This window comes from Sinohyriopsis cumingii, chromosome 1 (assembly GCF_028554795.1).
Source record: "Sinohyriopsis cumingii isolate HCF-2022 chromosome 1, ASM2855479v2, whole genome shotgun sequence".
Lineage (NCBI taxonomy): Eukaryota > Metazoa > Mollusca > Bivalvia > Unionida > Unionidae > Sinohyriopsis > Sinohyriopsis cumingii.
This window is the reverse complement of record NC_142961.1, coordinates 53968116-53986681: the sequence shown is the minus strand read 5'-3', so window position 1 is coordinate 53986681 and position 18566 is coordinate 53968116. Positions and strand designations below refer to the sequence as shown.

At 35.7% G+C, this 18566-nt stretch overlaps 1 protein-coding gene across 1 annotated transcript in view; it reads left to right on the top strand.

The window, feature by feature from the left end:
* Positions 1-18566, top strand: part of LOC149806886 (uncharacterized) — a 79530-nt gene extending 60964 nt beyond the window's left edge. The window contains exons 12-15 of the mRNA XM_089959129.1: positions 1684-1784; positions 7313-7460; positions 14198-14256; positions 17609-18566. Coding sequence (XP_089815255.1) covers positions 1684-1784; positions 7313-7460; positions 14198-14256; positions 17609-17840 — 540 coding nt within the window. The 3' untranslated portion in view covers positions 17841-18566. The remainder of the gene's footprint in view (positions 1-1683; positions 1785-7312; positions 7461-14197; positions 14257-17608) is intronic.

Below are 18566 nucleotides of genomic sequence, written 5' to 3'. Positions count from 1 at the left end.
TTGGGCATTATTGGATTTTAATAGTGCTTTATATTGGGCATTATTGGATTTAAATGAATGCAATAGAGGATTGTCATGTCAGACTTGCAAAGGAAGGAATGAAATAGAATGCCTTGCTGTTCTTAAAATATATTTCCAGTAACTATAAAATTAAAGATGCATACAATGAATTTAAGTTATGTCATTTTGCTTGATTGTCGGTTGTTCCTTATATAAAGCCATTTAGAAAAATAATTGGCAAGATTTGTATGCCATATGTGAATACAGGAGTGGTATCTGGATTTAGTGATTTGTATGTCCACTCTGAATGCTGCTGTGGCATCTGGATTTAGTGATTGGTATGCCCAAACTGAATACTGCTGCATGATCTGGATTTAGTGATTGGTATGCCCACTCTAAATACTGATGTGGCATCCGGATTTAGTGATTGGTATACCCACTCTGAATTCTGCTGTGGCATCTGGATTTAGTGATTTGTATGCCCTCTCTGAATGCTGCTGTGGCATCTGGATTTAGTGATTGGTATGCCCACTCTGAATGCTGCTGTGGCATCTGGATTTAGTGATTTGTATGCCCACTCTGAATGCTGCTGTGGCATCTGGATTTAGTGATTGGTATGCCCACTCTGAATACAGCTGTGTGATCTGGATTTAGTGATTGGTATGCCCACTCTGAATACTGCTGTGGCATCTGGATTTAGTGATTGGTATGCCCACTCTGAATACAGCTGTGTGATCTGGATTTAGTGATTGGTATGCCCACTCTGAATACTGTTGTGGCATCTGGATTTAGTGATTGGTATGCCCACTCTGAATACTGCTGTGGCATCTGGATTTAGAGATTTGTATGCCCACTCTGAATACTGCTGTGACATCTGGATTTAGTGAATATTATGCCCACTCTGAATACTGCTGTGGCATCTGGATTTAGTGATTGGTATGCCCACTCTGAATACTGCTGTGCCATCTGGATTAAGTGATTGGTATGCCCACTCTGAATACTGCTGTGGCATCTGGATTTAGAGATTTGTATGCCCACTCTGAATACTGCTGTGTCATCTGGATTTAGAGATTTTTATGCCCACTCTGAATACTGCTGTGGCATCTGGATTTAGTGATTGGTATGTCCACTCTGAATACTGCTGTGGCATCTGGATTTAGTGAATGGTATGCCCACTCTGAATACTGCTGTGCCATCTGGATTTAGTGATTGGTATGCCGACTCTGAATACTACTGTGGCATCTGGATTTAGTGATTGGTATGCCCACTCTGAATACTGCTGTGCCATCTGGATTTAGAGATTTGTGTGCCCACTCTGAATACAGCTGTGGCATCTGGATTTAGTGATTGGTATGCCCACTCTGAATACTGCTGTGGCATCTGGATTTAGAGATTTGTATGCCCACTCTGAATACTGCTGTGGCATCTGGATTTAGTGATTTGTATGCCCGCTCTGAATACAGCTGTGGCATCTGGATTTAGTATTTGTGTGCCCTTTGTGAATAGAATAGTGGCATCAGGATTTCATGATGTTCTGATGTATATCATACATGTATGTTCTTGTGTATATTGTATATCTATGTACTGGTATATATATATATATATATATATATATATATATATATATATATATATATATATTGGTCATATATGTACAGGTGTATATTGTATATGTATGTACAGTTACAGGTATATGAGAGAGCCCTGAGGTGTATTACCGACCCAGAGAAATCTTATCATGTCGGTGAAGCTTTAGATGCTACTGTGGAACTCCTTATAGCAAGGTTGGTAAACTTGATACTAGAATTCAGGATGTTGAGAATTAATAGTGTTTAGGATCTAGATTTGTCATTTCATAGGATGACAACTTTCTAAGCTGAAGTAATAAACCTAATACCCCCCATATGGTTATCACATTCCCTGGGCTTGGGACAAATATTTTAAAATTAAAAGGCTATCCAAGATGGGTCTTTTATTGACCTACATGTTGGACTCAAAGTTTTTGGAAACTTTTGACTCTGGATATCACATTTTACAACCCAATTGAGAGCTCTGTTTACCAATGTTTACTCTCTAATGCTTGTAAATATATGTACATCTATATCTTTACTTGAAGATGCATGAATTTAAGATTATTTTCTTTGTGAATACCTTTCCAGTACAATGTATCACTTTATAATTACTAAAAAGTTGTGTGATTTCCTTACTCCACATCATATTCCATGTTGCACCAGTACTTGTAGCTCATTCTGCTACATTTAGTAAATGTTCTGAATTTCTTAAGACATTGAACATTCCTGATAAAAAGGATGGAAATTATTAATTCTGCCATTGAAATTTCAGATTATTCCATATGCTGGAAAGGATTAATGTGTGTTTGAATATGGGTTGGAATAATTAACATATTGCCATGTGTAACTCAAACCCTAAAATGTAACAATACCTATGGATGCCCAGCCAGTATTGTCACTGGCAAAGATAAGATAAAAATTCTTTTTTTCAGACTACATAGTCCATAAATCTAAATTAAAATATAGATGTGTGTGTGTGTGTGCTTTGGATTTTTAACATAGCTTTAACAATTTTTCAGTCATATCGCTACGATGCCTGTCTTGTGGCAGTTTATATTGATGTGTAGCACTGGGGCATAATGCCGCAGACATGTAGCGTGATGTCCCACCCAGTCACATTATCTTGACACCAGGCTGACCAGTCCTAACACTGACCTATTAATGCTGAGTGCCAGGCAAGGCAGCTGTTAGTACCATTTTTGAAAGTCTTTGATATGACTCGGCCAGGGATCGAACCCATGATCCCCCACATCCGAGGCAGACGCTCTAACCAGTAGGCCACTGGAGCGGTCAAATATAGATATAAAGTAAAAACATTGTAAACATAAAAAAAACATATATATCATACGTACAAGTATACAGATACATCTACACAATTAACTGTGCCCTGTATTGTTGAGAACGAAATTAAGTGCCACATTTAAAGAGTAATTTATTCCATCTGCTAATAATTTGAGAATTTAAATGAATGTCATAGTTCCAAAGAGATTTCAATATACAGTTCTTACTACTAGATATTCTTGTCATCATTGAGAATATATACTTTCTCATTACTTCATCAAAACTGAATACAATATAATTTACAAACATGTTGGAGGCACTGTTCCATCTAGGAAGACCTAATAGAAAATGAAGACGTTTATTATAACCAATATCTAGTTTTCTTTTCATACATTCATTCAAGTTTGTCCACAGAGGAGCACAATTCATAGTGCAGCAATAAGATTTGACTAATCTAATTTTGATATTCAATGAACAATTCTTAAATTTTTGTAGAAGCATGTTTGTTCTAGTACACAAAAATTGGCAATGTCTCATATCTTCATTATCTGACCAATTGGATTTCAAAATATGACCCAAAATTCGTATAACTGTTGACATATGTTAGAGCATTGCCGTTATGATGTACAGGGGGAGGAGATGGTAATTTGAAAGAAGTTGGCTGAAAGACCATGCATGCTGATTTTTTTTTTGTATTAAAGAAAATATAAAAATGTTTGCAATTATTTTTTTTTTATTTTTATATAATTATGTATGATGTTCTGAATAAAATGCTACATTCATATTGATGTTAAGCATGAAAATAAGCTAATTATGATCATTTTTCTCTTGCTTACATAATTTTCCATGAGGTCTGTTTGTGTGAGTAGTGACCTTAATTATGGGGAAATTAGAAGTCTTAGAATATAGGAATAGAGTCAACTTGAATTTAAAACTGTTGCAATAAGTGACAGAAATATATGGTGAAAATGTTTCTTTTCATTTATTTGCAATGAAATAAAAAATAAATGAAGAGAAAGTGAATTCGCTTCTTCCATATTAAACAATAAGCAAATATTTTACACTTTGACCTTTGTCCTTTATGAACCTGATGAGTTACCTCCCTTTTCTAATTGTAAAATTCATTGTTGATCTCTCAGAAATAATTCTGGCTAGTTTCATGTTCCTGTCATTCAGCATAACATTGGTTGCTATGTTTACAAAATGTAATGTGCATTCTTAAAATAGCTCACTTTTATCATGGGGGGAAGGCTGGACTTGTTAGAGACTCTGACACTCATAAATACTATTCTGTGGGGGGAAAGGCAGGAGAATTATTCAAAAAGATTGTTTTGATGCTTGCGACTTAAATGTTTCAGCCATATAAACATAATTAAATCATACAAAAATAATCCCTATGTCTTCTTTATGGTGGCGCTCACCAGATAATATGTACTTTTGAGAGAGTGACAGATGTAAGGTGAAGTAGTTCGCATTTAAAACATGCACAGTGGAGAGAATGTTGGCATATCTCTATGCTACATTAATGTAATGTGGATGATATTTCTTTTGGATATTGTACTTTTGGAAATTTTACATGATTTAAGCACACTGCTAACTAAAATGACTGCTCCCTTGTGTTAAAAAATCAGTCTGAATTAGTCTAAAGTGCACTGTACATAGCAGCTATTAAAATAGGGAAAATGAATTTTGCCAGACTAGACAATACCAGCTTCTGAAAGTGCAATGAATGAATTACCAAATATGTAAAATGTAAAAAAAGTTATCGGCTCTTTTTTATACAATTGACCTCTGAAGTTCAGGAAGTGAAAATGACCAAGTAGAGCTAGCACTTTTTTGAAAGGTGCACATTTGAAGTAAGGCCAAGCTGTATACTCTATAACCCATAGTACACCCATCAATCATACACCAAAATAAAGGGAATTAAAGGTTCTTTGCATTATAACTAAGATATACAAGGTCTTTTTTAAATAGCCAGTATAACCAGTGAGGAAAGCCAGGGAAATTCTTTTTCTTTAAAATCCTAACCCTATGCAAAATGCGAAACTGTATAGCGCCACCATAGATATCATAAAAAATGTGTATTGTTCACATATCTTTAATAATCTCCTTAAACCCGTGATAGAAGGACTTACCATCAGCCAAACTAAAATTGTTAAGAAACAGCACATTTGGTGGCAGACATTACCCCACATAACATTGACCCAGCTTACGATTTAACTCGTCTATATATATATATATATATATATATATATATATATATATATATATATATATATATTAAATAACAAAGGGGAAAGAATACCCTCCTGCCTCACCCCATTGGTTACCTGGAAAGTGCTGGATATTACACTTCCCCATCGCACATAATACAACTGTTTGCCTTACCAGTTAACTAAAATATGAACTATGTATTCAGGTATTTTAATATCAATCAACTTTTTAAAGAGTGTCCAGTGGTTGACCCTATTAAATGCCTTACTAGCATCTAAGAAGCATGCAAACACTGGGCTGCCATGTTCTGCATAATAGCTGACAGTTTCCTTAAAGGCATATAGGCATAAATCTGTTGAATGCTGCTTTTTAAAACCAAACTGATTATCGGAGATTGTGACTTCACACCTTTGCAGTATGTTGCATTGAAATATTTTTGATATAATAGTCATAATAGCTATAGGTCTGTAGTTATTTTTGTCCACCAGGTTACCAATTTTGCTTTTTAGTAGCGGTACAATCAAAGTTATGTACAAACATACAGTTAAATAGAATCATCAATAGAACATGAAGTCTAGTATCTGAAAATTTAAAATGTTCCACATAAATAATCTGACCCTGGACATTTACCCCCTTTTTGTCTTGTTATTGCACTTTGGATCTCAGATAATGTAATTACCTCAATACGAGCAGAATGGGTATTCAATGCTGAAAGCACATGCTTCTTATTCGATTCATTTTTAACACTATTGAGTAAGTCTTCAAAATGATTTTTTCACTTGTTGCATATATTATTCTGACCATGGTTCCCATCAATGCAAATTGGTAGTTTATTGGAAGTTGTGATAGTATTTTGTTTAACTTGCTTCCAGAATTCACGTTGGTCAATATTTTCAAATTTTTTTTGCTAGTGAGTCTGCTCTATGTTTTACTTCCTGCTTCTTACATAATCTAAGAGCATACTTAAAGTGTGCTTTAGTTTGGCGCATTTGGTTACTGAGATGGCCATGACGAGGTTTACCGTTATCACACCACATAAGGTAAGCATTTAGTGCAAAGTCCTGTAGTTCTTTGACACAGTCATTCCAGCTTGGTATAACCCGGTGACCATGTTTGGGTTTATTAGTGAAGCTATTACCAGAGTCTGACAAAGCTTTTACTATATCAGTGTATAATCCATTTATCTGTTTCATATGCATATGATTAGTGCAGCCATGGTCATTACAGTTCGCAACACAATGTGGGATCTCAATCTTGTTTACTAAGAATGCAGATGTCTGAGTACAATTCATTTTTTCATCAGAAGTAAGGTCTGACCAAATTGATGTTGTATTTCAAGTTTAGAGTTCATTGGGGCAAGGATCAAATCTGGGAAGTAGATCAGTCTTAATAGTCATTAAAGTAGGAAGATGGTCAGACCCTACTAAGGTGTATAGTATTCTCATATCACTTATAGCAGAATGAGCAGACAGTGTAGAAAGATACCAACATAACATGATTTGCAGCTTGATATAGATTTTTATAGGCCTCATCTCCATAGCTTATTCAACTCCCACTGTACATAAAGTACAAAATTTAATGTCATAAACATTCTGCAACCATTTCATAAGGCATTAAAAAGCTAGCACCAATTCACACAGAATTAGTTTCACTATTAAATACTGTGATTTTATATCATGTACTATGCTAATGAGTAGGGTGTAGTTATCTCAGCTTGGATGATCTGTCATCTAATGTGTAAAGGCAGATCAGTTTATGACAGACTATTTAGTCAATGGGAGTAAAGTGTATTGCTCAAAGACACACCACAACAGCCTACCCATGGTGTTCTGGGCAAAATTTTAACCCACAGCTTTTTAGTCTGGCATGCTAACTACTGTGCCATTAGAGCTGGTATCAGGGGCCTGTTTTGTCAGGATAGCACAATAGTACCACTCTTTACATCTCTGTTGCACCAGGTTCAGTTCTTGGAGCTGGTATGTGGCAGAGTTAGTGATTGTCCATCCAGTGCTGGTGGTTTTATTATCTGGATAATTATCCAGTTTCTACCATGGTAAAGGCTAAGAGCCTTGGTCTTTCAATATACTGTGTAAGAGTTTCTGCAACTGCAGCTGAGGCAAAGAAAGAAATGTACATTTAAAATGTTCTTAGTAATTTTGGAAGAGTAGATGTTGCTACATATTTAGCCATTCGTTTTTATATTCATCGGGTATAGATAGCATTTTGCTATTTTTATCTATTTTCAGTGAGCAAGATGGAAGCAAACTAAAAGCACAAAAGCTTTTACTTAGACACAAGCAATGGTTGAAAGCTTTAGCTCTGTTATCAGAGTTCCAGGACAACTCCAGACAACATATCTTAATGTATCAGATCACCTTGGATGCCTTGATACAGGTACAATGAAAGTTGCCTTTGTGAACACTCACATATAACAAGCACCAGCTCTTAAAATTTAACAAAAAAATATTTCACAAAATTGTTTAACTTTTTCATGAATGACACTTGTCTACAAGGGACAACATCGTATGGTTCATTGAGAGGTTTTAGAGTAAATGAAAGTTATTTTACAAATGTAATTATTATTATTTAGTCTTGTATTATGCTTAGCTCGCTGTGACTGCACAGTATAGAAGAGCCATGCCTGGGTAGTCTAATTATTCTTATTTAGTATACTAAGTCACAAGATATTAGCTTTAAATGTCATGTGATGTTGTTTTTACTCCTTTGACTTTGAAGATATCTATGACATCACTAACTGGTGTCATTTATGTGAGTTTCTGATCTGGCCAATTTGTGCTCTGAATTGTCTATGGCACACTTGACAGATGTTGATTGGGTTTCCTTGATCAGTAGAGAACATACTGTAGTTCCAAGATTTACACTGCTTAAGCTTCTGCGCTGCCTCTGCAATTTTCCTCCATTGAAGTTTTCCAAGGATGACTTGAGGGAATCTTTGAAGCGTTTCTTCTGACCACCCTGATATCACTTTCCCTCTTTCGGCTCACCATATAAGATCTTCTCCTTTTTGGTAGTTGTGCTTCTGACACCCTGGTGACTTGGCCTTCCCATCTCAACTGTGATTTTGTCAGCAAAGTTTGGATACTTGAAATGCCTGCACATGTGAGACCTCATTGTCTGGAACCCAATTATGCCATCTTATCCTCATTAGCATCTTAAGGTAGCCAAGGTGAAAATTATTAAGCTTCTTGGCTTGGCATTTGTACACCATCCGGGCTTCAAAAGCATACAGCCAGGTCAGCAACACACCAGCTCTGTTGACCTTACGTTTTGTTTGTAGACTGATGCCTCTGTGGTCTCACAAGTTTGCACATAATCTGCCACACTTGCTGTAGCAGTTCTGGCATTAGTTTTATCATCGATGTGGACTCCACATGGCATTTGCATAATTGTTCTGGCATTGGTTTCATCATTAATGTTGACTGCACACGACAGTATGTTGCCAACATAGGTGGACTTGTCCACATGATTGAGGGTTTAGCCTTTTACTTTGATGGTGAGCTCAACTTAAGGCTTTCTTGGTGTAGGTTGGCTCTTTCTTAAAGCCCTTTATGGTGGATTAGGTAGCCGAGCAGATATGATCATCCCTAGGCTATAAAGGCAGATGTCAAGACCTGTTTAAACAGTGCAGGGCATCAGCTCAGGTGCAGTAGGAACTGACATCTATCCACTGCATCCTGACTTGTCACCAGATGCCTCAAAAATTGTCATGCCACTGGATTCAGACAGGCCTGAATAAGAGAGTGAGTGTCACTCTACATAACTTTCTCACACTCAAATTCAACTCATGACACTAGTCACTATCCTCACCAGATACTTTCAAATTTTGTGGCAGTGGGCAAGTGGCAAAGCAGCAGGTGTGGATATACTCGGAGCTGTAGCTGCAGATATGCACACAGGCAGCTTCAAGCATAGGGTCACTTTTCACTGGACTAAAGCATCAGTGGAACTCGGGGACCTCTTGGGTGACTGAGCAGCCCATTTTAGGATCACACTTCTCTCCTCTGTAGCCTGAGGAAGTGGCTTCACCTTAACCCCAGGCTGCATACTATACATGTTGGGGCTCCCACCTTAGCAGTTGAAAACCGAACAAGAATACAGAGGTGATGCAAATCATCATTGGTGCCTGGAGCATATTCACCCAAATGGACACCAGCTGATAGACCAGAGAGAAGAAGAGCTCTTGCTGGTAGAGAACTGGCCAGGTTCAACATCCATATAGCAAACCTAGCTGAGGAAGGACAACTTGCCAAAGTAGGATCCAGCTACACCTTCTGCACTGGCCAAATAAAGAAGAGTGACATGAATCTGTTGTTGGGTTTAGCCATCAAATCACTGCTGTTTAGCATGTTCCCAAAGGGTGTTAATGAAAGACTATTGCAAATGAGACTCCCATTGTCTGAAAAAAGGCATGCAACTATCATCAGTGCCTATGCACCTACAATGACCAACCCAGATACGAGCAAGGGCAACTTTTACCGAGACTATATGTATTTCATTGCAGAAGTACCAAAAGCAGACAAGTTCATCATCCTTGGTGATTTCAGTGTCAGAGTTGGCACAGATAACCAGACATGGTCAATCAGGTGATGCTGCCAAAAATGGCTTTGGCAGATGCAACAACAACAGACTCTGCCTTCTGAGGAAATGGGTTGAACACAATCTTTAAATGCCAAACCACAACATGATGTCTTGGATGCATCCTTGTTTCAGGCACTGGAATCTTACTGTGTCATCATCAAGAGAAGAGACAGGCAGGATATCCGAGTGATGAAGGTCATGAAAAATGCCAAATGATGTACTGACCACAGACTCCATGCCCAAAAGTGCCCACAAGCTAAATGTCACAAAATTGAAAAAGGAGAATGTGAAACAGGCACTTGTCGAAGAACTGTGCAACCAACTGGATACAATTAGTATAACTCTAACATGTTGAGGAAAACTACTATGTACTCAACTGCACTTAAAACCTACAGTCCCACTACATATAAACATCAAGATTGGTTGCATGAGAATGATGCTACCTTGCAGAGACTTCTGAATGAGAAACATTGGTTACATAAGGCATGTTTAAAAGAAAGTAGTTCATCATCTAAGAAGGCAGCCTTCAACAACATCAAGAGGACTGTCCAGTGCAAAGACAAGCAGTAAGGCAGATGAGATTTAGTCCTCGAAAAACAGGAAAGACAAAGAAATAAAGTGATGCTTTGTAGACAATCTACTGGCCACATTCATCAAGCTTATCTCCAATACTGAATGCTGACAGTGCAACACTGCTCACTGACAAAGAAAAGATACTTCTAAAATGGTCAGAACACTTGAAGAGCTTCATCTATCAATGAGGAGGCAGTTGATTGACTGTCTCAAGTAGAAATCAACCTGCTCATCCTCCAATGTTGATGAAACTGAAAGCAATTGACCCACTGTCAAATGGCAAACCACTTGGAGCAGAATCTAGAAAGTCAGAAACTCAAAAATGGCAAAGAAACCTATTGAACATCAGGGCATCACTTGACATTTGATATACTGCTAATTAAATCACTTAACTGTTTTTCATAACCAAGCTTTAAAATACAAAATTTATTTGATTCATTTAGTACATTTTTTTATGACTGTCTCATTTGATACAAATACTCCATATCATTAACAAATTGAATTTCAAAGCTATGGAATGGATGACATATGAATGACTGGTCTGGTATCTTGAATCCAACAAACTATTATCAGACATTCAGTGAGGATTCAGACATCAGATGAACACAACTGACACATGTTGTCAGATTTGAAGCATTTTTAGAGAAGTGTCCATAAACAAAAAATAGACATATAGTTGCCATCTTTTTTACTTCGAGAAAGTTTGTGATGCCAAATGGAGCACAGCTTAATTAATGACTAGTTCAGCATAGGTATAAGTGGCTGCCAACCAAACTTTATCTCCAATTTTTTTAAAGATAGAAATTTCAGTGTTGCAGTAGACAGTGCCCATTCTGAAAGTTGCCCTGAGGAGATAGGTCTACCTCAGGGCAGCATATTGTCAGTCACCCTATTCAGCATCAAAATTGACAGCATTGTGAATTGCCCTAATCCAGGAACTTCACTATATGTCAGTGACCTTTTGATTGCTGTGGAACATAGAGTATACATGAACATCAACTGTATATTAGCTTAAATAGAGCTCAGAAATGGACAGAAGCAAATCAGTTCAATTTTTGGAAGTCTACACTTGTGTATATGCATTTCTGCAAATTACATTGAATTCATGATTGTTGTCTTCTTCCTGTTGGGGAGGAGACCACACTTTTAGAGCTTATTTTCTACCATAAACTAACTTTTCTTAAAGATATTTCATCCCTGAGGGACATAAGTTGAAAAGACCATTATTTAATCAGGGAAATTTATTCTGTACTGCTGGTTGCCTTGTCATATTGGGATAAATGCTAATGAATTGAATACAGAGCAGCTGAAGATGCCCTACATTGACTGTTTTTCCAACTGAAAGATTCCATTTACTGATTTCAGATAGTGTCTCGATCAATATGTTTGTCATACCTGGCAAAATATGTGGAATGAAATCTCCACAAAAATATTTTCAGTACTTAAATTTTTTTTATCACATAATTGGTACACTTTGCCGATAGTGTGTTCAGTTTAATATTATTGATATTATAACGTGAACATATCACTTCATGTGATTCTGATTGGTCCAAAAAAGCCCATGAAATTGTCATGCAGTATTCTCTGTACTGATTTGCTGTGATCTTGAGAAAACCTTTTTAACCCGACCTTCTGGAGTGTTTTGTTTTCAATGAACATTTTGGTGGCCATTTTTCAACTTGTGAAAGGAAATTGAGGAAAAATTATCTCAGCTGTCTGAATATGGACAATTTACAGGGGTTTATTATTTCATGTACAACAATATCATCATAAGAAAAGTCGCATAAAACTCCAAAACAAGAACAGCAACAAGAAGTAAAACTAAGGATATTGCTTATTTGATAATGAGTGTATGGGGTGTGGGTGGAGGGGGGCAGTATATCTGTAACACAGAATCCACCTATATACAAGCATGGCTTAAATGTTAACTTACAGAAGTAAATAAACTCACCTCTGTTCACAGAAGAATATGGATATAAATCGGTCTCCCAACTGACAGGGACTTTCTCCAACCGCAGCTTATTTATGCTGTAAATATGTAATGCAAATCCGATTAAAAAAGAAATTTATGTTTTCTGTACAATCTGCTGTTCTGAATCAAATACTGCAAATATCCAGTCACAAAAACATTACAGTAAGTATGGAAATTTCTGCATCCAGTAATCCTGTTTCACATGAAAATCACAACAATGTAATGTTTACTTGAGAAAGTAACATTTTAGGGTAAATGTGTACTCTAGGCGTACTGTGTACCATATTGAACAGTGTGTCATTACACGCATTGATCTTTCTGTTTTGAAAAATGATTTTGTCATTATAAAATGTTCTGTTTATTTGGCTGGACACTTATTCTTTGATTTATAGTTTGTACAAAAAGTAAAATCTACTTTTACTAGTTCAACTTTGTTTGGGACTATATTTGATCCACAAAAAATGAAAGGTGCACCATCTGTCAGAATAAGTGAAATTATTCATTCTTCTTTCTAACTAAATAATTTCCAATGAAATAAAAACTATGTGATAAAATGAATCTCAAATAGTTAATGATTTAATATTAAAATTATGAAACTCATTGAGTCATGTCCAGCTTTTGTGAGCCAAACCATTTGAGATCCTCTATATTGGAGATACCTGGCATAAAACCATTTGAGATCCTCTCTATTGGAGATACCTGGCATAAAACCATTTGAGATCCTCTATATTGGAGATACCTGGCATAGAGCCATTTGAGACCCTCTATATTGGAGATACCTGGCATAGAACCATTTGAGATCCTCTCTATTGGAGATACCTGGCATAAAACCATTTGAGATCCTCTATACTGGAGATACCTGGCATAAAACCATTTGAGATCCTCTATATTGGAGATACCTGGCATAGAACCATTTGAGATCCTCTATATTGGAGATACCTGGCATAAAACCATTTGAGATCCTCTATATTGGAGATACCTGGCATAAAACCATTTGAGATCCTCTCTATTGGAGATACCTGGCATAAAACCATTTGAGATCCTCTATATTGGAGATACCTGGCATAAAACCATTTGAGATCCTCTCTATTGGAGATACCTGGCATAAAACCATTTGAGATCCTCTATATTGGAGATACCTGGCATAGAACCACTTGAGATCGTCTATATTGGAGATACCTGGCATAGAACCAGTTGCAGAGATATGGTGATATTTTAGTGGATACACATACCTGGCTTATGCATATCTTTTGAAGGGTGAAGATCATCAGGAATGCACAACATACTAATGCCCACTGACAGTGGAACACATTCTGGTAGAGTGTATTGACTTCCTGTTAGACAGAAGCATTTTGATGTGAACTCTATGAAGAATCTGAATTATGGTGTACCACCCAAAAAAAATCTTTTACTTTTTGAGGGAAAATTCAGTTCAGTTTATAAAACAAATTTTGATGATGTTTTAAGAATTTTATGTTTGTCTTTTATTTCATCTTACAGACTCTTAACATCTTTACATTTTATATTTTATCTTCTTATACTTCATTTTACATTTATTGGAACAATTTATCTTCCTAAATTTTTATGCAATCCATATTTTGAATTTCAACTTTAGTTGGCACCATATTGTCACTATTGTTTTGAGATGCTGTAAAATGCAGTTATATACATGCATGTATACTGAATCCAATATAGTCATTATTTTCTTATTAAATGCAAAATATGAGGTTCTTTTAAAAAATTAAGGTATGATGGGAAAACCAGAATGGGTCTTTTGTATATGACTTAAGGTTCAATTGAAATGGCATCCTATACTCTATTACCATAGTAATTGTTTCAATAACGTGCTGTCTGATATACATGCCATCTTTTTTCTTAAGAAACTTTTTTCTTCATTCCTTTCCAAAACAATAGAAAAAAAACCCATTGTTTGCCAACATTCTTTTATTCAAACAGATTTCAATTCTCTCTCTCTCATCTTTTACAGAATACATTCTTAGTGGAATACAGTGATTTGATATTTTCCATGATGCCAAAATGCCAGAGGTTTGTATTGCAAAATGCATCTTATATACACTTTACTGTATAATTCTGGAAAATATGAAACCACAATGTAATTAAAAAAATGACTCACATCTGTAAATAATTTTTATAGTTTCAGAATATTTAATTATCATAAGAAATAAATTTATGTAAATGTGATCTTGACCTATGAATTGTAGGCCCCAGTGACAGGGCACAAAAGACAAAAAACAATTTAAATGAATATTATTCTGTTACAACTCTATGATCTTAACCAAAGTAATAGAAAAGAGAAAAACGAACATGTTTTTTTGTATAATTCAAAAAATAATATATTTCCCTAAAATACAAAGTAAAAATGTTAAAATAAATTACAGTATTGCAAATTAAATCCCAAATAATCTTAGAATTTGTAACATAATTCCTAATGGTCAAAGCTATAAATAAACATTTAGTGGTATTCCAAAATAAATCCAGTGCTGGAAGTGTTGATGTGCCTGAGATTGTCTGAATAGTAATGATGTGCAAGCAGTCTTTTGTTGAATCACAATAACAATATCCAAGAATATATCCATTTTGAATTTCACTAAAAATACAAGTCACAAGTAACAGACACTGTTATTACTGTCTACTCCTAGAAGTCAGTGTGAAAGCCTTGGGCTATCAGTAACCTTCAATTGATAGCCAGTATGACCACTGTATAAGATGTATCAGTAACTACTATGATTAGCCGCTATATCTGAGGTTTCATGAATGCATGCATTTGTTTTTTCTAATACCTACTCTTGAGAGTAACTTATCATAATGCGCAATGCATAGTCATTATTTTGGAAAGTTTAACTGCGAATAGCATTCCTCTTTCACAGATGCACTAGTTAGAGATGGTCTTCTATGTAGACTATGATGTACAGTTTCTAACATACAAAAATCTAATGTTAGATGGAGCATATCATGTTTGATTTTGCTTTTATGTTCATCTATTACTCTTGGGTGTGAAAGAACAAACATCTGGATCACATACTGAAAGAAGGAAAACTGTTTCCACACAAAACCTTGACCCAACTTTGTAAATGGCGTACATTTGATTTAAGAAAGAAACCTAAGAAGAAGAATGGTTTTACATGACATCCTGTGTTCTCTATGACCTAATTTCACTGAAGTTTGCCAACATCTTGCACTGGAGACAAGGAAGACACTATTTTGGGGTCAAAATGTTATATTTCAAGGTCACTTGGGCTGAAAGATGGAAAAATTATTTCCACAAAACTAAATCTGTACCATGTGCCATAACTGCATGTTGCAGAGGGCTTTCATTTTAGACAAGGAAGACGCCTATTGGGTTAAAAAGTCAGAGACAAACACCAGAGGAACTCCAAAAAGGAAAATAGTTTCCACAGAATAACTCAAATCCTGTGCCATAAACTATGACCAAACTTTGTAGATGGCTTGCATTTGAGACAAAAATGGTACCTATTTATTTGGGGTCAATAGCAACAGGGTAAAGTTCACTCAGACTGAAAGAAAAACTTTGGTTTCTCTATATAGCTTGGCTTCAATGTCATATAATATAGTTTTTGGTACTCTTGCTGTGATAAGGGTGTTGTGCTGTTATGTGCATTTAATTTGTATTGCTAGTTTTTTCTCCATGATTGTATGTATTGTATTTAGTACTTGACCTTGTCTAAATTCAATTTCATTGTTTGCCTGACCAGTAACAATAAACAATAGAATACATAGCTGTATATTTCTCAGTGATTGTGGGTTAGATATTCAGATCATTAATAATGTAACATGTTTATCTTAATCAGAGTCTAGAACATTGGAATTCCCCCAGTGAATAACCCGATGTATCCCCATGTTCGTTATTATTATTTTAGTAAAAGACCTTGTCTTGTTGACAACTTAAAATTTTCTAGACTTGAACTTTTTACCTTCATCCTGGTTCTCTTTTTTGTGTCTTACGTTTTTATATAATATTGTTTATCTGAGAAATTACTCATTCTTGCCTTAACATCTTGAAGCAAAATGAGGCTTATTGTTGTGTCCAGTATTTCATTTGGGTGGAATTACTTATTCATATTATTATTTACTGGAAGTAAAATATGCTCATCTTTGATATTCATGGACAGAAACATTAATTTGGAATTCAGACAACATTTTGGAGCAAAAGCAATTTTCAACATTTTCCAGCCACTGCTACATTTTACAGAATTAAATCCGTTTTTAATCATCAACTGCTTCATTACCCCAAGTGGTTATAGCGTCTGCATCAAATGCTGGTTTGAACACTGGCCAAGTCATACCAAAGACTTATAAAAATGGTAGTAGCAACTGCCTCACACTTGGTACTCAGCATTAAGATGTTAGTGTTAAGACTTGTTTGCCTTCGTGTCAGGATAATGTGACTGGGTAAGACATCATGCTACATGTCTCCGGTATGATGCCCCAGTGCTAGACATTACTATAAACTGCCACAATGCAGACATCATAGTGATATGACTAAAAAATTGTTAAAGCTACATCAGAAATCCAAATCATACACACACACACACACACATTTATTTAATCATCTGCAACAAATGTGTCTTGCCATTTAGCCTACATAAAATTTTGATTTGGGTATCTTTTTTTCACTCTACTAGTTAAAGATCAGAATGTAATGACCCTTGTTCTGGCTGGCTGGTGTCATTTATCTGCTAACAATTGTTATGGCTGCTCTGAAACTACAGTTAAGAAAGGCAAAACCTTGGCACACAATTTTATTCTAATGTCTAGTTGATCCCAGATGAGAATGGTACCCTGTGGAAATCCATCTTGAAATCTTGGTATCACTCCTCTCTGAATGGCTGGTCATATTGAACTAGGTTTGGTGCAGATCTAACTGAACATACCATCAGTCTTGACAGTATTGTTAACATTACTTCTGAATGGATGGTCATCTGTGTATAGGCACCAAACTTTGATCTAGCTTCACAATATGTATGGTGCATTCTTGGGGATGATAAATTAAATGGTCAAGGTCATAAATTGAATAGTGTATATCTTTTTTAGGTAAATTGTTACGAGTATTAAATAGGCATATCTCCTCTTTTCATAAATGGAATACCTGTATTAGAATTTGGCACATGATTGGAATACCAGTATTAGAATTTGGCACATTGTAATACTGGAATTAGAATTTGGTACATTGAAATACCAGTATTAGAGCTTGGCTCATGACTGGAATGCAAGGATTATAATTGGGCACAACAGTTTAACATTAGATGACACACTCCTTGCAATGGTTTCTTTAAAAGCCAAATGTCAGGTTTTAGTAAGGCACCAGCAGCAGTTTTGTTGTAAGGCTATACATTTTTGTATTTTTTTATATTTACAGCATTAAATCTGTGCTTCCCATGATAGAGGATAGAGCATTTAAAAAGGAGCTGTCTGCTAGTAATCAGATGGAAACAGAGAAGGGCATTGAGAATAAAAGCTTGAGATCAAGTGAAAGAAAAGAAATAAACAGTCTTGACACAGCCACAGCACATGTTTTCTGTGAAGATTCTCAGGATATGGATATAGCATCTGTCCGATCTCATCTGAATTCATATCTTCAGTCTATTTAAATGTGAACTCCATTTATGATTTTAAAGTTTCAGTAATTGTGACCGCTGACTTTAGTGTTGTGTCATTTGATCTTTAACTTATGTTGTTTGAGAACTGTAGAACTTGTGAAAGATTCTGTTGAGACGTGTCAAGATCAAAGGTTTCATCAAACTACCTTGTATTTTGATCAGTTTTAATCATCTGTCATGTGATGACAGACAATTGATGGGAGATGATATAACACACAGTGGATGACAAATAAAGAGGGAAAAAGTTTTGTTGCAAGCTTTTCCAAGAAACATATGCAGCCTGTACTTTCATAGGCTACTAGATTATTTGCAAAAATGATCAATTACATGATGAGGTCTAAAATCATTCCTGTATCACAAGCATATGGAATACTTCATGCATTTTGGCATTGACTTTCTGTCTCAGCCAGTCACAACAATTGGCCACAGAATTTGAAGAAATAGGAATATATCGGACAAGAACAATAGCTAAATACAAACAGCTGCCACTTCAGTGTATTTGGTTTGCTACATCATTTTATGCAGTCTTGCTCAAGAGTAGAATTAGAAGCAAAACTGGTTAAATTCACAATGACATTTTTGCACTTTGTAACATCAACCTGTACAACAAAAACTTATTTTAGAACAAATAAATTTGTAACTATCAGTTAATATAAAAAGTATATTCATATTGATTTCTACTGGTTATTTTTGGTTCAATTAAATTGTAGCATGGTA